The sequence below is a fragment of the Pan troglodytes genome, chromosome 1, assembly GCF_028858775.2.
Source record: "Pan troglodytes isolate AG18354 chromosome 1, NHGRI_mPanTro3-v2.0_pri, whole genome shotgun sequence".
Taxonomy (NCBI): Eukaryota; Metazoa; Chordata; class Mammalia; order Primates; family Hominidae; genus Pan; species Pan troglodytes.
The window spans coordinates 209,165,761-209,191,222 of NC_072398.2; the positions used below are offsets into that span (position 1 = coordinate 209,165,761).

At 58.0% G+C, this 25,462-nt stretch overlaps 1 protein-coding gene across 5 annotated transcripts in view; it reads left to right on the forward strand.

Annotated features, from left to right (window-relative positions):
- The window catches only part of HSPG2 (heparan sulfate proteoglycan 2), a 114,953-nt gene that overhangs the window by 83,971 nt on the left and 5,520 nt on the right, over nt 1-25,462 (forward strand). For 4 of the 5 annotated variants that reach the window (XM_016955956.4, XM_016955965.4, XM_016955970.4 and 1 more), the window contains 41 exons: nt 206-357; nt 444-576; nt 1,043-1,188; nt 1,350-1,485; nt 1,579-1,730; nt 2,781-2,916; nt 3,087-3,238; nt 4,256-4,394; nt 4,493-4,644; nt 5,194-5,329; nt 5,447-5,598; nt 5,795-5,933; nt 6,691-6,842; nt 7,035-7,182; nt 8,988-9,139; nt 9,849-9,990; nt 10,366-10,517; nt 10,907-11,048; nt 11,145-11,285; nt 11,614-11,748; nt 12,002-12,186; nt 13,262-13,457; nt 13,729-13,908; nt 14,194-14,454; nt 16,270-16,474; nt 17,604-17,701; nt 18,296-18,562; nt 19,316-19,425; nt 19,627-19,774; nt 19,857-19,973; nt 20,635-20,746; nt 21,441-21,585; nt 21,675-21,774; nt 21,913-22,022; nt 22,147-22,255; nt 23,147-23,245; nt 23,634-23,855; nt 24,159-24,403; nt 24,812-24,983; nt 25,090-25,212; nt 25,323-25,379. In XM_016955956.4, the coding sequence (XP_016811445.3) occupies nt 206-357; nt 444-576; nt 1,043-1,188; nt 1,350-1,485; nt 1,579-1,730; nt 2,781-2,916; nt 3,087-3,238; nt 4,256-4,394; nt 4,493-4,644; nt 5,194-5,329; nt 5,447-5,598; nt 5,795-5,933; nt 6,691-6,842; nt 7,035-7,182; nt 8,988-9,139; nt 9,849-9,990; nt 10,366-10,517; nt 10,907-11,048; nt 11,145-11,285; nt 11,614-11,748; nt 12,002-12,186; nt 13,262-13,457; nt 13,729-13,908; nt 14,194-14,454; nt 16,270-16,474; nt 17,604-17,701; nt 18,296-18,562; nt 19,316-19,425; nt 19,627-19,774; nt 19,857-19,973; nt 20,635-20,746; nt 21,441-21,585; nt 21,675-21,774; nt 21,913-22,022; nt 22,147-22,255; nt 23,147-23,245; nt 23,634-23,855; nt 24,159-24,403; nt 24,812-24,983; nt 25,090-25,212; nt 25,323-25,379 (6,150 nt within the window). Of the gene's footprint in view, nt 1-205; nt 358-443; nt 577-1,042; nt 1,189-1,349; nt 1,486-1,578; nt 1,731-2,780; nt 2,917-3,086; nt 3,239-4,255; nt 4,395-4,492; nt 4,645-5,193; nt 5,330-5,446; nt 5,599-5,794; nt 5,934-6,690; nt 6,843-7,034; nt 7,183-8,987; nt 9,140-9,848; nt 9,991-10,365; nt 10,518-10,906; nt 11,049-11,144; nt 11,286-11,613; nt 11,749-12,001; nt 12,187-13,261; nt 13,458-13,728; nt 13,909-14,193; nt 14,455-16,269; nt 16,475-17,603; nt 17,702-18,295; nt 18,563-19,315; nt 19,426-19,626; nt 19,775-19,856; nt 19,974-20,348; nt 20,529-20,634; nt 20,747-21,440; nt 21,586-21,674; nt 21,775-21,912; nt 22,023-22,146; nt 22,256-23,146; nt 23,246-23,633; nt 23,856-24,158; nt 24,404-24,811; nt 24,984-25,089; nt 25,213-25,322; nt 25,380-25,462 lie in introns of those variants that run through there. The other variant, XM_016955984.4, reaches the window with a different exon arrangement.

Below are 25,462 nucleotides of genomic sequence, written 5' to 3' on the forward strand. Positions count from 1 at the left end.
GCCTCCAGCTTGTGGTTAGAGGCTGGGGAGGGAAGAAGCCATATTCGGCTGGCCATGTGGAGGCAGAAGGGTGTGGCCCTAGTCCCAGAAAGGCCACCTGTTGGCCGTCCCCACTAGGGCCTGGTCACAGCCCAGAGCCTTCTGCCCCAGGGCTGCAGGTTACAGCCCAAGAGTTCAGGCCTCTGAGCAGCCGCTCTGTGTCCAGTGCCCGGCAGCACCCAGCCCATCCGCATCGAGCCCTCCTCCTCACACGTGGCTGAAGGGCAGACCCTGGATCTGAACTGCGTGGTGCCTGGGCAGGCCCACGCCCAGGTCACGTGGCACAAGCGTGGGGGCAGCCTCCCCGCCCGGCACCAGGTATGGCAGCCCCCCGGGACCACCTTGCTGGAGGGGCTGGATGGGACTGTTCCAACCCCCTCCCAACCCACCCCATTTGCACACAGACCCACGGCTCGCTGCTGCGGCTGCACCAGGTGACCCCGGCCGACTCAGGCGAGTATGTGTGCCGTGTGGTGGGCACCTCCGGCCCCCTAGAGGCCTCAGTCCTGGTCACCATCGAAGCCTCTGTCATCCCTGGTGAGTGACTCCCAGTGACATGGAAAGCTGGAGGAGGCAGAGAGGCCTCCAGGGTGGTGAGACCCAAGGTACCCCTGTTGCTGACGGGGCAGAAGGCCCACACTGGAGCTGGCTGCAGGGCCCTGCCCAGGCCGACTCCACCTGTCAGAGTAACCACCACCTTCCCATCACACTTCGCTTTGGCCACATGACCCCTCAGGCGTCCCCTCCCACCTCCTCTTCTTCTCTCCAATTCATCTCTGCCCTCATCTCTCTCACTTCCTCACTCCCCTCTGCAAGGCGTGGCCCATGCCCTGGTCCTCCCATCAGGGTTGCTGAGCTGAGGGCATCAAGTCCAGGCCCCCAGATGCCTGAAAAGCTGGATCTGGCCTTGAAACCCTGGGCTGAGCTAGCTGCAGGGTGGGCAACCCCTGCCCTCTCATCTCAGGAGCATCTACAACTCTCACTCCCATCCCCACTGCTGCAGGACCCGTCCCACCTGTCAGGATCGAGTCTTCATCCTCCACAGTGGCTGAGGGGCAGACCCTGGATCTGAGCTGTGTGGTGGCAGGGCAGGCCCATGCCCAGGTCACATGGTACAAGCGTGGGGGCAGCCTCCCTGCCCGTCACCAGGTACAGGGCACCAAGAATGTGGGACGGGGCCATGGACAGTGGGTTGCAGGATCCTGGCCCCTAGGCTGAGGGGCTGGCACTTCCTAGATCGGGGGGACAGGGGTGGGGCATCTGCTGGCCTCCGGTAAGCCCCCCTCACACCTCTGCCCACGGCTGCCCAGGTTCGTGGCTCCCGCCTGTACATCTTCCAGGCCTCACCTGCCGATGCGGGACAGTACGTCTGCCGGGCCAGCAACGGCATGGAGGCCTCCATCACGGTCACAGTAACTGGGACCCAGGGGGCCAACTTAGCCTACCGTGAGTGGGGCCACCAAGCTGGGCTGGGATGCAGAGAACAGGCTGGAGTGGCTTCAGAGAACAGGAGTGACCGGTGACCATCTTATCCCTCAGCTGCCGGCAGCACTCAGCCCATCCGCATTGAGCCCTCCTCCTCACAAGTGGCCGAAGGGCAGACCCTGGATCTGAACTGCGTGGTGCCCGGGCAGTCCCATGCCCAGGTCACATGGCACAAGCGTGGGGGCAGCCTCCCTGTCCGGCACCAGGTATGGGACTGGAGGACAGACAGGCCAAGAAGAGGAAGCGGGTCCCTGGGTGGCAGAGGTTATTGGGGGAGGGCTAGAGGCTCCCCTGAGATCAGGAAGCCCTGGACCCCATTGCACAGATGTATAGTGCAGTGGTTAGAAACCAGAATCTAGGACTGACTAACCTGGGTGTGAATTCTGGCTCCACCACTTAGCTTGTGACCTCGGACAAGTTACTTAACCTCTCTGTGCTATAATTTCAGGGCTTATAAAATGGTAATAATGGTACATACCAGCCGGGCGTGGTGGCTTACGCCTGTAATCCCAGCACTTTGGGAAGCCGAGGTGGGCGAATCGCCTGAGGTCGGGAGTTTGAGACCAGCCTGGCCAGTATGGTGAAACCCCATCTCTATTAAAAATATAAAAATTAGCCGGGCGTGGTGGCAGGCGCCTGTAATCCCAGCTACTCGGGAAGCTGAGGCAGGAGAATCGCTTGAACCCGGGAGGCGGAGGTTGCAGTGAGCCAAGATCACGCCATTGCACTCCAGCCTGGGCAACAGAGCGAGACTCAGTCTCAAAAAAAAAAAAAAAAAAAGTACCTTACAGAATTATCTTAAAGATTAAAATATATGCAAAATCCTCAGAGCTTAGGCTCACAGAAAGTACTGTAAGCTGTTAATATTTTACTATAATGCCATTAGCTATTGTTGTTACCATATTTTGTAGAATTTAGGATACCACTGATTGCAAGATCCGCTATGATTTTATGTACCTCTAAGAAAAATCTTCCATTTGTAAGGTTATTCATTGTAGATGCATCTTGATTTTGGAGACATTGAAATGTGTGTCTAGAATTGATGGGATGTGGTGTGAGTGTGTACCCAGCTCACTGGGGCTCCTCTGGTCTACCACCCCGCTCCTGGACAAGAGTCCTCCTTCCCCATGTGAAGGACAGGGAAACTGATCCAGAGCTGATGGCCAGGCCTTGGGGGTCAGAGTGAGGCAGGGTTGCAGGTTATAGGAACAGGGGTCTCCTGAGGGCTCCCTCTGACTCACCCCCATTCTGGCCAGACCCACGGCTCCCTGCTGAGACTCTACCAAGTGTCCCCCGCCGACTCAGGCGAGTACGTGTGCCGAGTGTTGGGCAGCTCCGTGCCTCTAGAGGCCTCTGTCCTCGTCACCATTGAGCCTGCGGGCTCGGTGCCTGGTGAGTAGCTCTCAGGGAGGGCAGGGCTGGGGACCCAGGGTGGGAGGCTCCCCACTCTTGCAACGGCAGGATCAGGAGGCCAAGCCGCAGACTGCACCTGCCTTGAGACCAGAAGCCCCATCTCATCTCACCTCCTAGCCGGCTATTGACCCTTTGCCCTCTGTCCCCAGCACTTGGGGTCACCCCCACAGTCCGGATCGAGTCATCATCTTCGCATGTGGCTGAAGGGCAGACCCTGGATCTGAACTGCCTCGTTGCTGGTCAGGCCCATGCCCAGGTTACATGGCACAAGCGTGGGGGCAGCCTCCCGGCCCGGCACCAGGTAGGAGGCAGGAGCTAAGGAAGCCTAAAGGACCCTGTAGCTGCAGTACAAGAGCATAGGCTTGACCGGGCGCGGTGGCTCACGCCTGTAATCCCAGCACTTTGGGAGGCCAAGGCGGGAAGATCACGAGGTCAGGAGTTTGAGACCAGCCTGACCAACATAATGAAACCCCATCTCTACTAAAAATCCACAAATTAGCCGGGCGTGGTGGTGCGCGCCTGTAATCCCAGCTACTCAGGAGGCTGAGGCAGGAGAATCGCTTGAACCCGGGAGGCGGAGGTTGCAGTGAGCCAAGATCGTGCCGTTGCACTCCAGCCTGGGCGACAGAGCAAGACTCCGTCTCAAAAAAAAAAAAAAAAAAAAAACCATAGGCTTTGAACTCAGGCATGTTCGAGTTCAGACACTGTTCCACTACTTGCATGCTGTGTGACTTTAGGCCAGTCACTTGTCACTTGATTCCCTGACCCTCAGTGTCCTATGATTTTATGTACCTCTAAGAAAAAGCTTCCATTTGTAGTTATTCATTGTAGATGCATCTTGATTTTGGAGACACTGAAATGTGTGTCTAGAATTGATGGGATGTGGTGTGAGTGTGTACCCAGCTCACTGGGGCTCCTCTGGTCGACCACCCCGCTCCTGGACAAGAGTCCCCCTTCCCCATGTGAAGGACAGGGACAGTGATCCAGAGCTGAGGGACAGGTCTTGGGGGTCAGAGTGAGGGGCCAAATGGGCTCATGCTGCCTACCTCATCTCCCCTGTAGCATGTCAACAAACACTGGTCCCCACTTTTCTCTGGTGCTAAGTCTCAGTCGTCCCTGGCATGGGTGAGGTGGGACGCTAGACCCAGTCCTGACACTGGGGCGGGAGATAGGAAGGGAGAAGGTGGTTTTCCCTGGAAGAGTTTCCATCGAGTTCCAGCTGGCTGGGCTGGGAGTGGCACCAGGGAAGGGAACAGGAGCTTGGCGTGAGCCGCAGTGCCCAGCTCTGAGCCTGCCTCCTCCCTCCTGACCCTCCCAGGTGCATGGCTCGAGGCTACGCCTGCTCCAGGTGACCCCAGCTGATTCAGGGGAGTACGTGTGCCGTGTGGTCGGCAGCTCAGGTACCCAGGAAGCCTCAGTCCTTGTCACCATCCAGCAGCGCCTTAGTGGCTCCCACTGTGAGTGTCTCGGGGGTCATGCAAATGGTGGAGGGCTGGGGGACCCCGACTGCACCCTCAGCAGCTCCCACACCCTGCCTTACATCTCACCCTCCCAGCCCAGGGTGTGGCGTACCCCGTCCGCATCGAGTCCTCCTCAGCCTCCCTGGCCAATGGACACACCCTGGACCTCAACTGCCTGGTTGCCAGCCAGGCTCCCCACACCATCACCTGGTATAAGCGTGGAGGCAGCTTACCCAGCCGGCACCAGGTACAGGGCCAGCAGGTGGGGAGGGCAAAAGCAGGGCACACCAGCCCCCAATGGGAAGAGGGGGGACTCTCAGCACCTCACTCTGTGCTCATTCAGTCATTCAACATACATTGAGTATCCTTGCTGGATGGGTCCTAGACCGGTGCTGAGAATACAGAAATAAGGCTCCCTGACCTCAGGGAGATCCACTTCTGCACCAAATCTCACTGAAAAGCTGCTCCGGGCCATGTCCTGTGCCTGACACTGAAGATTCCAGATGGAATGAGACAGTTGCCTGCTCTCAGGCAGCTCGCAGGCTGTGGGAGCCCCAGCAGGATACTGTGTCAACACTCCGGAGGGCCTTAACAGGCTTTCTGGAGGGGTGACAAAAGGCTAGACGTCCACCCTAGCCCAGAGACAGGCCACATGCCATGCTGGGAGCTTCATGAAGGCCACTGAGGAGGCAAGGCAGGGAGGCCCCCAGAGTCCAGGGGCAGCGGCAGCAGTGCCCAAGATGTGGAGGAGCTGCCCACACCTACTGCCACACCTCCTGCCACCTGCTTCCTGCAGATCGTGGGCTCCCGGCTGCGGATCCCTCAGGTGACTCCGGCAGACTCGGGCGAGTACGTGTGTCACGTCAGTAACGGTGCAGGCTCCCGGGAGACCTCGCTCATCGTCACCATCCAGGGCAGCGGTTCCTCCCACGGTGAGAGCAGAGAGGGCAGGGGGTCCAGACAAGTGGCGCAGAGGGTGGCAGAGAGGTCCCCGGTGCCATCACTGTTATCTCACTCTGGCTGCGTGGTCCACACCCCTCTGTCCCCAGTGCCCAGCGTCTCCCCACCAATCAGGATCGAGTCCTCTTCCCCCACGGTGGTGGAAGGGCAGACCTTGGATCTGAACTGCGTGGTCGCCAGGCAGCCCCAGGCTATCATCACATGGTACAAGCGTGGGGGCAGCCTTCCCTCCCGACACCAGGTACAGAGTGGAGCCACGGCAGCGGGGGTGGAACCTGGGTCTCCTGGGGTGAGCAGAGCAGGCTCCCTGTCTCATGGATTGGGCCCTGGGTAGACCGATAGCAGCCTCAACAGGCTGAGCAGGAAGGCCTGAGCCAGCTGGTGACCCCAGGGTCCCTCCACTCCCTCTCCCTCTCCTTCCCCATCCACACGCCCAGACCCATGGCTCCCACCTGCGGTTGCACCAAATGTCTGTGGCTGACTCGGGCGAGTATGTGTGCCGGGCCAACAACAACATCGATGCCCTGGAGGCCTCCATTGTCGTCTCCGTCTCCCCTAGCGCTGGCAGCCCCTCCGGTGAGTCTGCCTAGGAAAGGGACGAGGGATGCAGGCAACAGTGTTCCCTGGGGAGAAGGAACTTTCAGGTCAGAGTCCTCAGACCTGGTGGTACTCAGGCAAGAGCCAGCGGAAAGATGCGTGGGTTCAGTGGCTACGGCTACCCCATTTCTAACATTTCAAGTTCTCAATAGCCACATGTGGCTTGCAGCCACTGACTTGGCCTGTGCAGATAAAAAGCATTTCCATCATCACAGGAAGTTTATGAATTTTGTGAGGGTTAAGTGAGTTAGTGCATGTAATGTGCTTAGAGCGTGCCTGGCATGCCAGAAGTGCTTTATAAGTGTTAACTATTATTATCATTTTTTTTTTTTTTTTGAGAGGGAGTCTCGCTCTGTCACCCAGGCTGGAGTGCAGTGGCGCGATCTCAACTCACTGCAACTTCCGCCTTCCAGGTTCAAGCGATTCTCCTGTCTCAGCTTCCCGAGTAGCTGGGACTACAGGCACATGCCACCGTGCCCGGCTAATTTTTGTATTTTTAGTAGAGACAGGATTTCACCATATTGGTCAGGCTAGTCTCAAACTCCTGACCTCAGGTCATCCACCCACCTCGGCCTCCCAAAGTGCTGGGATTACAGGCATGAGCCACCATGCCCGGCCAAGTGTTAACTATTAGTGTTACTCTGGGGGGTGAGATTTTCTATGGCAGAGGGTCCCACCAACCCTGTTCCCAAATCTGACAACGGCTGTGCCGACTCACTGATCTCTGTTCCCCCAGCTCCTGGCAGTTCCATGCCCATCAGAATTGAGTCATCATCCTCACACGTGGCTGAAGGGCAGACCCTGGATCTGAACTGCGTGGTCCCCGGGCAGGCCCATGCCCAGGTCACTTGGCACAAGCGTGGGGGCAGCCTCCCCAGTCACCATCAGGTATGCAGCTGGCAGGAAATGGTGGGAGGGCCGCTGGATGTGGGGGCCCTGGCTAGCTTTGCCAAGAGGGAGACCTAGGAGCCCCCGTGGGGTGCAGTACCCACCTGTGTCAGAGGTTAGACCCTGGCCTCAGGCCTTCAACAGTTCCAGACTGGCACCTGACTCTGTTCCTCTGTCCTGTCCCCTATTCAGACCCACGGCTCACGGCTGCGGCTGCACCAGGTGTCCCCGGCCGACTCGGGTGAATACGTGTGCCGGGTGATGGGCAGCTCTGGCCCCCTGGAGGCCTCAGTCCTGGTCACCATCGAAGCCTCTGGCTCAAGTGCTGTCCACGTCCCCGGTGAGGGTCCCTGCAGTGGGACGGGAAGGCCGGGGGAGGGAGGAAGGGACAGAGACCAGGGGGCAGAACTGGCAGAAGGAAACACTTTCTGGCACTTGGCGAGAACTGCCGCTCTGATTCCAGACTTCACCTCCTGCCACCCGCACGGTCCCAGGACCAAGGAGCCGGCTCAAGTGGAGTGGCTCCTGTCCCTCTCTACGGCTTGCGAGCACAGGCTTTGGAGTCTGGCATCTGTGCATGAGTCCCAGCTCCTCTGGCCACACTTGGAGATGTTGCACAAGGGACCTCAGCTTTCCACGTGTCACTGTCCCTTATCTGTAAAGAAGGGGTAGTAGTGCTCTTGTACTCTACTATCTAATTATAGAGTTCCCAAAAGCCTGGGACTGCACCTCTGCGAGTACTGGAGGGTGATTTACACATCTTTATTAGAGCCGGTGTGGTAGCTCACACCTGAATCCCAGCACTTTGGGAGGCCGAGGTGGGCAGATTGCCTGAGCTCATGAGTTCGAGACCAGTCTGGGTAACATGGTGAAACCCCATCTCTACTAAAAACACAAAAAATTACCTGAGCGTGGTGGCGTGTACTGTTAGTCCTAACTACTTGAGAGGCTGAAGCACAAGAATCACTTGAACCCAGGAGGCAGAGGTTGCAGTGAGCCGAGATTGCACCACTGCACTCCAGCCTGGGCAACAAAGTGAGACTCTGTCTCCAAAAATAAATAAATAAATAAATAAACATCTTTATTAGTACTGGTGGCATATAAGGGACAAAAAAACACATCAAGCCTGTCATTTCTTGGAAATCTTTGCTTACGATGGGGCTAAGTAGTTAAGGTTTTTTTTGTTTTGTTTTGTTTTGTTTTGAGACGGAGTCTTGCTCTGTCGCCCAGGCTGGAGTGCAGTGGCATGACCTCGGCTCACTGCAATCTCCACCTCTGGGGTTCAAGCGATTCTCCTGCCTCAGCCTCCTGAGTAGCTGGGATTACAGGTGTGCTCCACCACACCCAGCTAATTTTTGTATTTTTAGTAGAGACGGGGTTTCACCATGTTGATCAGGCTGGTCTCGAACTCCTGACCTCATGATCCGCCCGGCCCGGCCTCCCAAAGTGCTGGGATTACAGGCTTGAGCCACCGCGCCCAGTGTGTAGTTAAGGCTTTTTTAAAGTGAATCAGTTGAAAGGAAAATGTCCAGTAATTAATAGCACAGGGGGCACATGCTATGCAGAAATCATGATAAGGGGACACGGATTGCTAAGTAGTAAACATGATCCAGCACTTCTTAGGTGTTGGACCCTATCATATTTACACATATTAGTTCCTTTTATCCTCACAACAGCCGTTTGAGGTAGATGGCATTGTTCTCTCCCTTTTACAGATGGGGAAACTGAGACTCAGGTGAAGTTGTTTTCCAAAGGTCATACAAGTAATCAATGGCAGAGCTGGGATTTGAACCCAGGCAGTCTGGCCCCAGAGTCTGAGTTTTTAGCCACATTCTATCTGAGTTTGCCAAACATTAGTGGTCTAGTGGTCTGTGTGGAAGTGTCTAGACCTCAGCCCTGGCCCCACTGGTGCTGGGAGTATGGGAGGAGGAGGAGATGGTGGGGCCATTGCCTGGGGGCGGGGCTGGGGGAATGAGAAGTGCCTCCACCCCCCAGGCTAGCCCAGCTGCTCCAGGCCTCAATGGAATGGGAAGAGAAAGAAGCCATCTCCCAAATGGCCTCTGGTCCTAACATCTGGGCCCCAGGGGAAGGGCTGAGGGCATCAGGGTGGCATCTCAGCTCACTGACCTCTCCCCTGTGCCCCAGCCCCAGGTGAAGCCCCACCCATCCGCATCGAGACCTCCTCCTCCCGAGTGGCCGAAGGGCAGACCCTGGATCTGAAGTGCGTGGTGCCCGGGCAGGCCCACGCCCAGGTCACGTGGCACAAGCGTGGAGGAAACCTCCCTGCCCGGCACCAGGTAAAGGAGCTGGAGAAGGATGCATGCATCCTCCACACCTGCAGCGGTCCTGCCTGAATCCAGCGTTGAAGGGAAAGTGGCCTCAGCAACTGGGGCTTGTGGGAAATGGCAGCAGGAGGTCAATGGAATCAGAAAGTTGAGAGCGGGCTAGGCACAGCAGGGCCATCACCAGCCCCACAGCACCTTGGTGCAAAATAGAAAAGGACATCTCTGGCTGGGCGCGGTGGCTCATGTCTATAATCCCAGCACTTTGGGAGGCCGAGGCAGGTGGATCACTTGAGGTCAGGAGTTCAAAGCCAGCCTGGCCAACATGGCGAAACGAAAACTACAAAAATTAGCCAGGCATGGTGGCAGATACCTGTAATCCCAGCTACTCAGGAGGCTGAGGCAGGAGAATCACTTGAACCCAGGAGGCAGAGGTTGCAGTGAGCTGAGATTGCACCACTGCACTCCAGCCTGGATGACAGAGCGAGACACTGTCTCAAAAAAGAAAGAAAAGGACACCTGTTACTCAAGGCTCTTGACTTCCTCCTGCCGGAAAAACCATCATAATAAACATGCCCTCCACAATGCAGACTGTCAAAGGGGTCGCCTCCAACAGGATGCACCTACATATCTGTGCATAGCAGTCCCAGGGTGTGGGTACCAGAGGCCTGGGCATCTGAAGGCTCCCAGCTCACCCTCCCCGCTCTCACCCCACCTTGGCCAGGTCCACGGCCCACTGCTGAGGCTGAACCAGGTGTCCCCGGCTGACTCTGGCGAGTACTCGTGCCAAGTGACCGGAAGCTCAGGCACCCTGGAGGCATCTGTCCTGGTCACAATTGAGCCCTCCAGCCCAGGACCCATTCCTGGTGAGTGATAGGGAGCAGTGGGCGATGCCGGAGCACAGGCGCGGGGCCCCTTCCCAGCTCTGCTCCTCTCCTCTCTCCCAGCTGGGCACTTATTGTTGCCTGCAGGCGGGGTTTCCTACCACGGAGGATCAAGCCAACCCAGGTGTTCCCAAGTCTGACAATGGTCCCGTCCCCTCAACGAGGGGGACCCCAGCCCTGAGTTTCAGGAGGACCCTTGAGTCCCCAGGGAAAGGAGACCCTTCTTAGGTTATATCAGCCACTCTCAAGCCACCACGCCCCCAGGACCAACTGGAGCTGGTCTTCACTGCCACCACCTTCAGCCCCTGCCTTGATCCCCGGAGCCTGGCCTCTCTCACCCACCCCCTGTGCCCACAGCTCCAGGACTGGCCCAGCCCATCTACATCGAGGCCTCCTCTTCATACGTGACTGAAGGGCAGACTCTGGATCTCAACTGTGTGGTGCCCGGGCAGGCCCATGCCCAGGTCACGTGGTACAAGCGCGGGGGCAGCCTCCCCGCCCGGCACCAGGTACAGGGGCCAGGATGGGGAGGATTCCAGGTCAGGCAAGGTTAGACCTGCAGTTGCTTTCTGTACCCAAACCTCATGCAAACACCAGCCTGCTTGGGGACCCCAGGGGATAAAATACGTTTGGGGGACGAGTTCACCAGCCTGCAAATCAGGAGACCTGGGTTTTTCTCTTGGCTCTGCAGCTGAATCCTTTCCTGGGCCTCAGTTTCCTCCACTGTAAAGTGAGTGGGTTGGACCTCTAGGATTCTGTGAATGAAGCTTCCACCAGCCCTACCAGCTGGGACCCTGAGCTTCCGAGAGAACTCTTGGGTACCGGCACAATTGGGCTTGGGGACATTCCTTGTCCTGGGGACTTTGCCCTGATAACTGTCCCCTCGCTGCTCTGACAGACCCATGGCTCCCAGCTGCGGCTCCACCACGTCTCCCCTGCCGACTCAGGCGAGTATGTGTGTCGTGCAGCCGGCGGCCCAGGCCCTGAGCAAGAAGCCTCCTTCACAGTCACCGTCCCGCCCAGTGAGGGGTCTTCCTACCGTGAGTATGGCAGATGCCATGGGCAAGGGGGGAAGGGAGGGCCCTGAAGCTAAGCCCACCCCTGCTGAGCCCAGCCCTCTGCCCCTTTGGCCCCAGGCCTTAGGAGCCCGGTCATCTCCATCGACCCGCCCAGCAGCACCGTGCAGCAGGGCCAGGATGCCAGCTTCAAGTGCCTCATCCATGATGGGGCAGCCCCCATCAGCCTCGAGTGGAAGACCCGGAACCAGGAGCTGGAGGGTGAGCCAGGCTGGTGGGCAGGTGGGCAAGCTGGGGGCAGGCATGTGGGTGCCGTCATCCCCACTGTGCAAGGGTGGGGCAGAAGTCTGGACGCCCCACATTCATGGTGTGGCCCTGAGTAAGGCCCTTCCCGTCTCTGTATGGCAAGAGCACTGGACCCAGGAGTTTCCAAGGCCTTTGTTACCTTCTGCTATCTGCGACTCCATGAGCTAGACACACCCAGGCCGGAGGGGTTGGGGAAGTGGGCCCAGGGGCACAGGCTGGCAGCACCAAGACACGAGAAGGACCAGGTCAATCCTCTCTCACCCTCCCCCATGCAACCTCACAGACAACGTCCACATCAGTCCCAATGGCTCCATCATCACCATCGTGGGCACCCGGCCCAGCAACCACGGTACCTACCGCTGCGTGGCCTCCAATGCCTACGGTGTGGCCCAGAGTGTGGTGAACCTCAGTGTGCACGGTGAGGGGACGTTGACCCTGTGGGGCTCTGCCCTGTTTCCAGCCCTGATTCTCAGCTCAGAGCCTCCAACTTTAAATCCTCCTTCCACCATTGACTCTGTCTTGGGCATTCTCCCTCTCTGAGCCTCAGTTTCCACCTCAGTGCAGTGGGGAGACAGGTGCCCACCCAGCAGTTACTAAGCTGGAGGCCATGGCAGTGTGGGTGAGCAGCAGAGCCCTGCCTGTGTGTCAGTGGTTGTCATTCCTCCGCACAGGGCCCCCTACAGTGTCCGTGCTCCCCGAGGGCCCCGTGTGGGTGAAAGTGGGAAAGGCTGTCACCCTGGAGTGTGTCAGTGCCGGGGAGCCCCGCTCCTCTGCTCGTTGGACCCGGATCAGCAGCACCCCTGCCAAGTTGGAGCAGCGGACATATGGGCTCATGGACAGCCACGCGGTGCTGCAGGTGAAGCTGGGGCTGCCTCTCTGGGTCTGAGGCCCAGTCCATGGCCCAGCCTTGAGCGGGTGCTTGGAGGAGATAGTAGTGGATGGGCAGGTGGTGATGAGTGGATGGAGAGAGGAAGGGAAGAATGGGATGGGATGGGTGGATGACGAATAGACTGGAAGATGAGAGGGAAGAGAGAAGGAAGGTAGGAGAAGGAAGAAAGAATGAGTGGGAGGGTGGGTCGAAGGCCAAGTGGATGGATGGACTAATGGGGTGTCATGAGGGTGAGCCCTCAAGCAACCAGATGGGACAGCTAAAAACCAAGGAAAGGGCCAGGCATGGTGGCACGTGCCTGTAATCCCAGCACTTTGAGAGGCTGAGGCAGGAAGATCACTTGAGCCCAAGAGTTTGAGAACAGCCTGGGAGGCCAAAGTGGGTGGATCACCTGAGGTCAGGAGTTCGAGACCACCCTGGCCAATATGGTGAAACCCCGTCTCTACTAAAAATACAAAATTAGGCTGGGTGCAGTGGCTCACACCTGTAATCCTAGCAATTTGGGAGGCTGAGGCGGGCGGATCACAAGGTCAGGAGATTGAGACCATCCTGGCTAACATGGTGAAACCCCGTCTCTACTAAAAATACAAAAAAATTAGCCAGGCGTGATGGCGGGTGCCTATAGTCCCAGCTACTCAGGAGGCTGAGGCAGGAGAATGATGTGAACCTGGGAGGTAGAGCTTTCAGTGAGCAGAGATCGTGCCACAGCACTGCAGCCTGGGTGACAGAGCGAGACCCTCAAAAAACAAACAAAATTAGCTGAGTGTGATGGCACATACCTGTAGTCCCAGCTATTCAGGAGGCTGAGGTGAGAGGATTGCTTGAGCCCAGGAGGCAGAGGTTGCAATGAGCCAGATGGTGCCACTGCACTCCAACCTGTGCAACAGAGTAAGACCCTGTCTCAAAAAATAAATATATAAATAAGTAAATAAATAAATACCAAGGCAGGGTAGAGGAAATAGGGAAGACCAAGCCAGAGCTGGGACTGACATCAGAGTCCCCACTGAGTCCCCACATAACCAGCCTCCTTGCTTTCTCCCAGATTTCATCAGCTAAACCATCAGATGCGGGCACTTATGTGTGCCTTGCTCAGAATGCACTAGGCACAGCACAGAAGCAGGTGGAGTTGATCGTGGACACGGGCGCCATGGCCCCAGGGGCCCCTCAGGTCCAAGCTGAAGAAGCTGAGCTGACTGTGGAGGCTGGACACACGGCCACCTTGCGCTGCTCAGCCACAGGTGTGGCCAAGGGCTGGCACATAGGGCTGGCAGGGCAGGGATGCCCTGGGGTCTGAAATGTAGACACATGTGATCTAGAGATGATGTCATGCCCAGGGGTGGGGAGTACGGGGAGACCGTGTTGCTAGCATCCCCAAGTGATGGCCGAGGAACCCAACTGGGGTCCCCATAGAGGGACAGGATCACCCAGGGCCCTTCCTCACCATGGCCACCCTCTGCGGGTCCCTGAGGTAGCCCAGTGACTTCTGTCATCTTCCACTCGACTCCACAGGCAGCCCCGCGCCCACCATCCACTGGTCCAAGCTGCGTTCCCCACTGCCCTGGCAGCACCGGCTGGAAGGTGACACACTCATCATACCCCGGGTAGCCCAGCAGGACTCGGGCCAGTACATCTGCAATGCCACTAGCCCTGCCGGGCACGCTGAGGCCACCATCATCCTGCACGTGGAGAGTAAGGCCTCATCCCTTCTTTGTCTGCACCAAATGGAGATCTGAGCCCCCCGACTAGGCTCCACCCCACACAGAACCCCAGGAACCCCATCCAGAGGTCTCCAGGCGCTGCAGGGTCCTGGAGCCTGCCCTGCCCGACACCCACACCCTGGCCTGGGACCTTTGCTTTCCTTATCCCCAGTCCTCTGGGCTCACCATTCAGCTTCCCTGGACACTGGATCCAACGACCTGCTGCCATTCTGACCTTTGCCCTCCCCCATCCTGACCTCTATGTCCCCCCACTCAGGCCCACCATATGCCACCACGGTCCCAGAGCACGCTTCGGTGCAGGCAGGGGAGACGGTGCAGCTCCAGTGCCTGGCTCACGGGACACCCCCACTCACCTTCCAGTGGAGCCGCGTGGGCAGCAGCCTTCCTGGGAGGGCGACCGCCAGGAACGAGCTGCTGCACTTTGAGCGTGCAGCCCCTGAGGACTCAGGCCGCTACCGCTGCCGGGTCACCAACAAGGTGGGCTCAGCCGAGGCCTTTGCCCAGCTGCTCGTCCAAGGTAAGCAGCCCCGGCTCAGCGTGGAAGGGGATCACCTTTCCTCCTGGCCCTTTGATGACCCAGCTAGGCAGACTCGGGTGGGAAGGCCTCCCTCCATAACCCCACCTGGAATGCCCTCATCTCCCCTACTCTCCAGGGCCCGAGGCAGGCTTGCCACCTCCAGGAAGCCCTCCATCATGTGTGCTCAGCTCCTCTGGCTCTCACGGCTGCTCCCCACCTTTGGCACAGCCCTGGCACTGCCAAAGGAAACCATTCTGTGTACATAAGCACCCCAGCCTGCCTCCCCTGCCAGGCAGTGAGAATGCTCAGGGCAGGGCCTGGACCCAGGCATCTCAGCAGCCCTGGGCTTAATTGAGGGCAACAAGGCCCAGGATGGGCTGGGTAAATGCCTGACAGGGACAACAGTGAATGAGTGACAGGAGCACCCACCCCAGCACGCCCAGGGCTTCAGTGGATCTTCAGAGAGCCCAGCATTTCCATGGCCTCCTGCATCAATGATACAAATGAGGGCTTTTGGGCCCCAAACTTAAAGCAGCACAGCATGTAGCCCACTGGTCAAGGGCCTGGACTGTGGACTCAGACCTGGGTTCAAAGCACAGCTTGGCCATTTGCTGGCTGTGCAACCTTGGCCAAGTCACTGAACCTTTTTGAGCCTCAGTTTCTTTCTTTTTTTTTTTTTTTTTTTTTGAGACAGAATCTCACTCTTTCACCCAGGCTGGAGTGCAGTGGCATGATCTCGGTTCACTGCAACCTCCATCTCCCGAGTTCAAGCCTTTCTCGTGCCTCAGCCTCCCGAGTAGCTGGCACTACAGGCACACGCCACCACGCTTGGCTAATTTTTGTGTTTTTAGTAGAGAAGGGGATTTGCCATGTTGGCCAGGCTGGTCTCGAACTCCTGACCTCATGTGATCCACCCACCTCAGCCTCCCAAAGTGCTGGGATTACCGGCGTGAGCCACTGCACTCGTCCTGAGCCTCAGTTTCTTTATCTGTAAAGTGGAGAGAACAATGCCAACCATGTAGGCTGAGTTGGAAAGGTACACAGAGGTAAACACAGATGTAAAACTGTGGCTTGCAGTAGGCACTTAGTAAATGGGGACAGTATGCATCAGCCCCCGCCTCCCATCTGTCCCCTGCATGTGTAGGTGTCTTTGCCATGGCCAAGTCCCTGGATTCTCTTATTTAAACTGCAGGCAGAATAGGCTTTGCTGTCCTTCCTTAAAATGTCTGAGTATGGCCGGGCGCGGTGGCTCACGCCTGTAATCCTAGCACCTTGGGAGGCCGAGGCAGGCAGATTGCCTGAGCTCAGGAGTTGGAGACCAGCCTGGGCAACATAGTGAAACCCCGTCTCTACTAAAATACAAAAAAAAAAAAAAATTAGCCAGGCATGGTGGCGCACCTGTAGTCTCAGCTACTCGGGAGGCTGAGGCAGGAGAATCGCTTGAACCCGGGAGGTGGACGTTGCAGTGAGCTGAGATCGTGCCACTGCACTCCAGCCTGGGAACAGAGCGAGACTCCGTCTCAAAAAAAGTCTTGAGTCCCTCCCACTCTTTTCGTGGCCTGCCCTCCCCACCCAGAAGCGAGGAGCTGTGGAAACAGAGCCCAGCACTCCACAGGCCCTTATCCATGTTGGTGGAATGGCAGCTGTGTGTGCAGATGAATGAATCTGCCACTGAATGGTCTTTTTTCCCTGGTCAGAGAGGCTATCAGGAGAACATTCCTTGAATGTTGGGCTGGGGGTTTCCTGGGTCCCTGGAGGGGCATCAGGGACATCACACACACATATACCTGCAGAACCTCATACATGTCCCCACAGGCCCTCCCAGCTCTCTCCCTGCCACCTCCATCCCAGCAGGGTCCACGCCCACCGTGCAGGTCACGCCTCAGCTAGAGACCAAGAGCATTGGGGCCAGCGTTGAGTTCCACTGTGCTGTGCCCAGCGACCGGGGTACCCAGCTCCGTTGGTTCAAGGAAGGGGGCCAGCTGCCTCCGGGTCACAGCGTGCAGGATGGGGTGCTCCGGTGAGTGGGGCCGGGGGCAGGACTGGACTTGGGCAGCATAGCCCAAGGCTCAACAGTGAGCAGAGTTAAAGCACCTGCCCCAGGGGGCGCAACATGAAGCACTGTCCTTGGACACATCACTTTACCTCTCTGATCCTCAGTGTTCTCAGCTGTACAGTGGGTTATATAAGACTGAATGAGGTCCAGGCACGGTGGCTCATGCCTGTAATCCCAGCACTTTGGGAGGCTGAGGCGGGCAGATCACCTGAGGTCAGGAGTTTGAGACCAGCCTGGCCAACATGGTGAAACCCTGCCTCTACTAAAAATACAAAAAATTAACTGGGTGTGGTGGTGGGCACCTGTAATCCCAACTACGCTGGCGGCTGAGGCAGGAGAATCACTTGAACCCAGGAGGCGGAAGTTGCAGTGAGCCGAGATCGCACCATTGCATTCCAGCCTGGGTGACAAGAGCAAAACTCCATCTCAGAAAGAAAAAAGACTGAAAGGAGATTGTCTGAAGCACTTGCACAGTGCTTGGTGCTTGGAAGGCCTTCAGTAAACAGTGGCCCATTCATATTTATTATTAGCGGAGGAAAGAGAACAGGCCCTGGGGCCAGAAATACACAAATGACCCTAGATCTCAGCTCTGCTACTTGATAACTGTGTAATCTTGAGCCCTAGACCATAAGGTCTTTGTCTAAAATGAGCGTGGTGCCCCCCAACCTGCCTGCCTACCTCTAGTGGTTATTGGGAAACTAGAATGCAACACTGCGTGCTGTTCTACATCAGTTTTTAATGCCCACACAATTGCAAAGCATTCTTTTTTTTTTTTTTTTTTTTTTTTGAGATGGAATCTTACTCTGTCACCCACGCTGGAGTGCAGTGGCGCAATCTCGGCTTACTGCAACCTCCGCCTCCCGGGTTCAAGCGTTTCTCGTGCCTCAGTCTCCCAAGTATCTGGGATTACAGGCGTGTGCCACCACGCCTGGCTAATTTTTGTATGTTTAGTAGAAACAGGGTTTCACCATGTTGGCCAGGCTGGTCTCAAGCTCCTGATCTCAAGTGATCCGCCTGCCTCAGCCAGCCCAATTGCCAAGCATTCTATCAGTTGTTTTCAACTCCCTGATGTCTTATTATTTTTTCTTTATAGAATCCAGAACTTGGACCAGAGCTGCCAAGGGACGTATATATGCCAGGCCCATGGACCTTGGGGGAAGGCCCAGGCCAGTGCCCAGCTGGTTGTCCAAGGTAGGAGGGTGGCTTCAGGCCTCTGCTAAGAGCAGGGAGCAGAGATGAGAAAGGCAGAGAGGCACAAGGCCCAGACCCTGTTCCCTAGGAATCCCCCCTAAATGTGTCAGAATAAAGAGAATTATTCTATTTTGCCTTGCTTATGTCTAGCATAGAGTAAAAGGGGCTTGATAAATATTTCAAGGGAGGGAAGAAGGATATGGATGGAGTGTGTGTGTGCTCAGATGAACCGATGAAGATTGAATCAGTGTGAACCGGGCATGGTGGAACGCACCTGTAGTCCCACCTACTCAGGAGGCTAAGCTGGGAGCATTGCTTGAGCACATGAATTCTAGGCTGTAGTGAGCCGTGATCACACCTGTGAATACAGCCAAGACCCTTTGTCTAAAAAAAAAAAGAAGTGGACACGTGAGTGAGTAAATGCATAAGACCTGACAAGTGAGTGTGTTTGTGAGTGAATGCATGAAAAAGTGAATGAGGAATGAATGAATGCTGGAGCTTCAGTGCTCACCTTTCCTTGGGCAGTCTATGGCCTCCCTCGGGCCAGGCCTGCAGTGACTGATCTCACTGGACCTCTGCCTCCCTCCTCCCCAGCCCTGCCCTCGGTGCTCATCAACATCCGGACCTCTGTGCAGACTGTGGTGGTTGGCCACGCGGTGGAGTTCGAATGCCTGGCACTGGGTGACCCCAAGCCTCAGGTGACATGGAGCAAAGTTGGAGGGCACCTGCGGCCAGGCATTGTGCAGAGCGGAGGTGTCGTCAGGATCGCCCACGTAGAGCTGGCTGATGCGGGACAGTATCGCTGCACTGCCACCAACGCAGCTGGCACCACACAATCCCACGTCCTGCTGCTTGTGCAAGGTGAAGGCCAGTGGGCGCTTTTGTTGGGGGACAGTGAGTGGGGCAGGGGCTTCTCCTGCTGCCATCTTCTGCCTGCCCGCTCTGCTCTTCCTTTCTGTTCACTTGGGACATTTTCCATTGTGTGTGTTTAAGGGGCAGGTTTCATAACAGGTGGCAGCAGCAGGGGATAAAAGTGAGATTCCCGCAGGGCAGCCTGGAATGTACAGGGAGAGAGCTAGGCCATAGAGCATCAAGAAGAAAAAAGAAACCTTGTCCTCATCTGCAGGGAGTGCCTGCTCTGCTGGGAGAGACCTGCAGCATAGTCTGAGGGCAGAGACATAACCCAGTCAACAAACAGACCTAATAGAGAGTAAAACAAGGACAACAGATGCAGGGCAGACACAAACACTGTGTGTTCTTTAAAGGCAATTCCTTTTTACCCCAAGCCCTGTGACTTGCCTCCAAACTTTCTTACCTATACTGCCCCTAGTGTGCACTTCTCAGGTCCCCAAAGGGCTGCACAATTTTTTGCCCAGGCATGTTGAAGAGGTCTCAGGCTGTGGAGTGAAATGGATCTGGCCCTGAATCCTGACTCTGCCCAACCAGGAGCAAACAGCCTCTTTTCCCCTCTGAGCCATAATTTCCTCATCTGTGAAATGGAATGTAGTGGCTTCCTTCAAGGGGTGGTGTGAAGATGAAATGAATCAGGGTGCAGGCTGGGCACATATCTGTGACTGTCATGTTGACGGCCTATGTCTCTTCCATGCCTCTCAGCCTTGCCCCAGATCTCAATGCCCCAAGAAGTCCGTGTGCCTGCTGGTTCTGCAGCTGTCTTCCCCTGCATAGCCTCAGGCTACCCCACTCCTGACATCAGCTGGAGCAAGGTAAGTGCTGGAGAGGGAACCAGCAGGCATGACTTGGGGGCTGGGAACAGATCTGAAGCGTCTCAGTGTCCCCAGGATGTGGCACAGGCTTGGCCAAGAGCAAACGCTCAATGTTGGAAGGTGGGCCTGAGGCACAGATGGGAGGTGGGCCCCTGGAGCCGTGGGCCAAGGCCAGGGCCCTCAGTGCTGGTGCATTTGCAGCTGGATGGCAGTCTGCCACCTGACAGCCGCCTGGAGAACAACATGCTGATGCTGCCCTCAGTCCAACCCCAGGACGCAGGTACCTACGTCTGCACCGCCACTAACCGCCAGGGCAAGGTCAAAGCCTTTGCCCACCTGCAGGTGCCAGGTAAGACACCACCCCTAAGAATTGGCAGTGCCCTGCCCACTCCCTGACTGGCAGGGTCTTCAGCTGTGCTCTCTGCTGGCAGAGCGGGTGGTGCCCTACTTCACGCAGACCCCCTACTCCTTCCTACCACTGCCCACCATCAAGGATGCCTACAGGAAGTTCGAGATCAAGATCACCTTCCGGCCCGACTCAGCCGATGGTGAGCAGGAGGGTTAATTTGCGGGGTGGGCTGGCCTGGGTTGAGGGACCTCGTGGAGTAACTGCCATCATGGCAGGAGCCCTGGCTGCCCCTCAGTCCTGCCCCAATCCCTCAGCCCTCCCTCTCCAGAAGCCCCCAGACCTCTGGGCCTCCACCCTGGTGTGCCTTCTCTTGTGCCTCCCGGCTTCTCCATCCCTGCCTCTGTGATATCTCCAGCCTCCTCGTGGCTCCTCTGCCACCGGGGCATCACCCCCAGTCCTCCTGTCCCAGCTTCCTTTCCCCATCTCTGCTCCTTCCTCCCTCCTCTGCCTCCATCTCACCCTTTCCTCCTCTCTTTCTCTCGTCTCTTACGGGTCTCTGACTTTCACTGTCCAGGCCTCCTTCTCTACTCGGGTGAGTCTCTGCCTCCCTCTCCCCCTTGAGGGAGACTCCAGTGTGTGTGAAGCAAATTCAGTTTCTTTCTAGGGGCGCTCAGTAAGGCCCTTGCGTTTGGGGCACCAGCCCTGAGATAGTGAGAAGGCCCTGGCTGTGTGAGGAGTGCCAGAGGGAGGGACAGGTCCCAAGAGTGGACAGGCTCAAGAGCTTGGGTGGTTTCTAGGGTGGGGGAGGACGGGGAGCCTGTGGCTGGAAGGGGGCCCCTTACACAGTGGTGCCCACCCAGGGATGCTGCTGTACAACGGGCAGAAGCGAGTCCCAGGGAGCCCCACCAACCTGGCCAACCGGCAGCCCGACTTCATCTCCTTCGGCCTCGTGGGGGGAAGGCCCGAGTTCCGGTGAGACCCCCAGCCTCCCCACCTACAGGGGGACTGGACACAGGGCTTTGGTCTGGCAAGTGCTACCCTGGGCTCCATTATACAAAGGAGATCTGGAGGAAGGAGAAAATGTGGCCGTTACCCTTGGTGACCACCCAATCTGCTAGAGTAGGAATAGTATGCCAGTCAGGTGGAGGAGGGTGCAACCTCAGACTTGGGACTGCTGCAGGCCAGGATTCATTCATTCATTCATTCATTCATGCATGCATCAGTTATTTGCTGACCACCCCATGTGTGCCAGGCACTGATACAGGTAAAACAAAACAGACCAAATTCTGGCTCTTGTGGGGAGAGGTGTAGTCTCACTGGGGAAGAATAAACAAGCCATAAACAGAGAAACAAGGTGATCACAGGGAGAGAGGAGTCCTCAGAGGAACAGGCAGGCCAGGTGCTAGGCTGCAGGGCGCTGAGCCTGGGGTCCCTGTGGGCTGCTCTGGGAAAGCTCCCAGCAAAAGGATGTGAGGAGAGAAGATCCAGGGGATGGGTCACGGGGAGGGACGACAAGACAGGGACAGGAACGGGAACAGCCCCAGGGCTGGGACTGCAGGAAGTGGTGACATCCCTCCTCTGGGGCCCCTCTACCCAACTGGGCCCCTAGCCCTTCTTACAAACCCCCTATCCACTCTCTCCTGCCCCGGCCTGCCCCACGGAGCAGGTTCGATGCAGGCTCAGGCATGGCCACCATCCGCCACCCCACACCACTGGCCCTGGGCCATTTCCACACCGTGACCCTGCTGCGCAGCCTCACCCAGGGCTCCCTGATTGTGGGTGACCTGGCCCCGGTCAACGGGACCTCCCAGGTGAGACCCAACCCCATACTGCTACTTCCAGCCCTCATCCCACCCTTGCCCAGCCTCTGTTGCCATTCCTGACTTCCCCACCTCCCCAGGGCAAGTTCCAGGGCCTGGACCTGAACGAGGAACTCTACCTGGGTGGCTACCCTGACTATGGTGCCATCCCCAAGGCGGGGCTGAGCAGTGGCTTCATAGGTGAGCCCCCTCCCCACCTCCAGCTGAGGCTGGGCCTTACCTGGCTGGCTGGAAGAGCCCTGGGGAGCCTGGGAGGGCACCTCAGGGTATGGGCTGGGACACCCTGCCCTGTGCTCATCCTGCCCACTCACCTCCCAGGCTGTGTGCGGGAGCTGCGCATCCAGGGCGAGGAGATCGTCTTCCATGATCTCAACCTCACGGCGCACGGCATCTCCCACTGCCCCACCTGTCGGGACCGGCCCTGCCAGGTGACCCCACACCCCACATACCACCTGGCTGCCGTGGCCTCCACCCCTAGCCATGGCTGGCCCCTGTGGGGATTATGGGGGGTACTGAATGTTCTCGGCCTTACTTCTGGGGGCTGCTTTGCAGAATGGCGGTCAGTGCCATGACTCTGAGAGCAGCAGCTACGTGTGCGTCTGCCCAGCTGGCTTCACCGGGAGCCGCTGTGAGCACTCGCAGGCCCTGCACTGCCATCCAGGTACGCACCCCGACCGCCAGTCGCTGTCGCCCCAGGGCCTGCCTCTTCCCTTTGCTGCCTCCCCATATCCACCACCATCTCAACCACTGGGGCACTTCCACACCCCCCACTCTCACCTGAGCAATCTCCACTCCTCCCACGTACCCATCCCCCATCTCTGCTACCCAAAGGCCCTCACCCCATCACTGCTGCTTCCCCTCCTCCAGCCCTGCTGACCAAATTCTTACCACTACCCCGCCACCCAGGCACTCCCCCACCCCCAGCCCCATCTTTTTTTTTTTTTTTTTTTTTTGAGACGAAGTTTCGCTCTTGTTGCCCAGGCTGGAGTGCAGGGGCACGATCTCAGCTCACTGCAACTTCCACCTCCCGGGTTCAAGCGATTCTCCTGCCTCAGCCTCCTGAGTAGCTGGGAATACAAGTGTCTGCCACCACCCCTGGCTAAATTTTTTGCATTTTTAGTAGAGGCGGGGTTTCACTACGTTGGCCATGGCTGGTCTTGAACTCCTGACCTCAGGTGATCCACCCGCCTCGGCCTCCCAAAGTGCTGGGATTACAGGCACGAGCCCCCACGCCCGGCCCCCAGTCCCATCTTATTGCCCAGGTGCCCACCCCATTACCTGCCACCAGGTGCTCCCCCTCCAACACTGTCCAGTCTCTGAAGAACCTGCAGACACACAGAGTCCCTCGACTGCTTCCCCTGCAGTCCTCCCTGTGGCCTCTTCTGGCTCCCGCCTTGCTCTGCTTAGTTCCCTCCTCCAAGGCCTCCCAGGAGGCTGGCCTGGCCCTCACTAGCCCAGCCCCCCGGGGTGTGATGGGCAGACCTCTGGCATCAGGACCCCCCTCCCTCCAGAGTCACCTCCATGTCTTTTCACTGGCCTATGTGCCCCCCAGAGGCCTGTGGGCCCGACGCCACCTGTGTGAACCGGCCTGACGGTCGAGGCTACACCTGCCGCTGCCACCTGGGCCGCTCGGGGTTGCGGTGTGAGGAAGGTGAGGGGAGCCAGGCCTGAGACCCCCAGGGTCCTAGTGTCAGCTGGGGAGGCTGGGTGGGGCACTCTGAGGCCATGATGGGCCCTACGGATGATAAAACGATTCCCAAGCCAGAGGATCTTGAAGTCACCTGGCCACATGTCTGCCCAGCCTGAGCCCCTTATTGAGTGAGGGCCCCCAAAGAGGACCCCTGTCATATTGGAGCTCCTCCCAGCCCCGTGTGCAAGGGCAGGGGGGCTCCTGTGCCACTGCAGCTGGTGCCAACTGGTCCTGAGCCTCTGGGCCTGGAAAGTGAGGCAGGCAAGGGTCCCAGAGGAAGGCAGAGTAGCTGGACCCCACCCGAGGGTCCAGGATCCCCACTGCCTCAGCTGAGCTGTGGCTGCTGCAGGTGTGACAGTGACCACCCCTTCGCTGTCGGGTGCTGGCTCCTACCTGGCACTGCCCGCCCTCACCAACACACACCACGAGCTACGCCTGGACGTGGAGTTCAAGCCACTCGCCCCTGACGGGGTCCTGCTGTTCAGCGGGGGGAAGAGCGGGCCTGTGGAGGACTTCGTGTCCCTGGCGATGGTGGGCGGCCACCTGGAGTTCCGCTATGAGTTAGGGTCAGGTAAGCACCCAGCACCAAATGCGGGGCTCTGCACACCAAGCCTTGTGCCCCCCTCGGCTCTCCAAGCCCCAGGGAGGCGTGGGAGGATAAATGCAGGGATCAGGGCAAGTCCCCTCTTCCTGTGCATTACGTCTCTGTGTCACTTGAGGCCAGTCCCTAGCCCTCTCTGAGCCATGGGCTCCTCATCTGGAATACAGAAGGCTGTAGGGCATTCCCCATCTGCTCAGGGCCCTGTTTGTGGTGGAGAGGGCAGGGAGCCCCGTGTGCCCCCATGTGCCCAACCCTGCCTGGCATCCTCCCCAGGGCTGGCCGTTCTGCGGAGCGCCGAGCCGCTGGCCCTAGGCCGCTGGCACCGCGTGTCTGCAGAGCGTCTCAACAAGGACGGCAGCCTGCGGGTGAATGGGGGACGCCCTGTGCTGCGCTCCTCGCCCGGCAAGAGCCAGGGCCTCAACCTGCACACCCTGCTCTACCTGGGGGGTGTGGAGCCTTCCGTGCCACTGTCCCCAGCCACCAACATGAGCGCTCACTTCCGCGGCTGTGTGGGCGAGGTAAGAGCAGCCTCCTCGGGACAAGCGGGAGGGGAGGGGTGCCAAGCCTTGTGTCCTCCTCGGCTCTCCAAGCACCTTGGCATTGGGCCCCTCCACCTGCAGCCACCCACGGGCCCTGGGCCAGGACACTGTACCTCTGAGCCTCAGTTTCCTCCTCTGTAAAATGGGCATGATCACACCTACTTTGAAAGGTTGGGCAGAGGATTGTCTGCACTGACGGATGAATGTTTCTAGCACACAGTAGGCACTCAACTCCTGTGCCTCCCTCCCCACACCGAGAATCCATGCTGCCACTCAGGGCCCAATGTGGGCTCCCAGCTCCCCTCTACTGCATTCTTCTCCCTGCTGGTACACCTGGGTCTCTGCCTCCCAGGCCCCTTTAGTCCCTCGGTGTCCCTGTCCCCACAGGTGTCAGTGAATGGCAAACGGCTGGACCTCACCTACAGTTTCCTAGGCAGCCAGGGCATCGGGCAATGCTATGACAGCTCCCCATGTGAGCGCCAGCCTTGCCAACATGGTGCCACGTGCATGCCCGCTGGCGAGTATGAGTTCCAGTGCCTGTGTCGAGATGGATTCAAAGGTGGGAAAGCCTGCCCAGGGCACCAGAGGGGAGGGGCACAAGTGGTCAGCGACACCTCCAGCCCATGCCCACCCACCCACCCACTCGCCTCTGCCCTGGCCCACAGGAGACCTGTGTGAGCACGAGGAGAACCCCTGCCAGCTCCGTGAACCCTGTCTGCATGGGGGCACCTGCCAGGGCACCCGCTGCCTCTGCCTCCCTGGCTTCTCTGGCCCACGCTGCCAACAAGGTACCCAGGCCTGGCTTCTCTCCACTTCATCTCTGTCTTGGGGCCCCGGAGCTCGACATAGTACCCACGGGTGTCTATGCCCACCAACTGGACCCTGCCCTTCTCCATAGGCTCTGGACATGGCATAGCAGAGTCCGACTGGCATCTTGAAGGCAGCGGGGGCAATGGTGAGTACTTGCCATGGCCTCCTCCCCAGCTTCAGCTCAGCTCACTCTTCCAGTTACCCCACACCCTCAATTCTGGCCTGCAA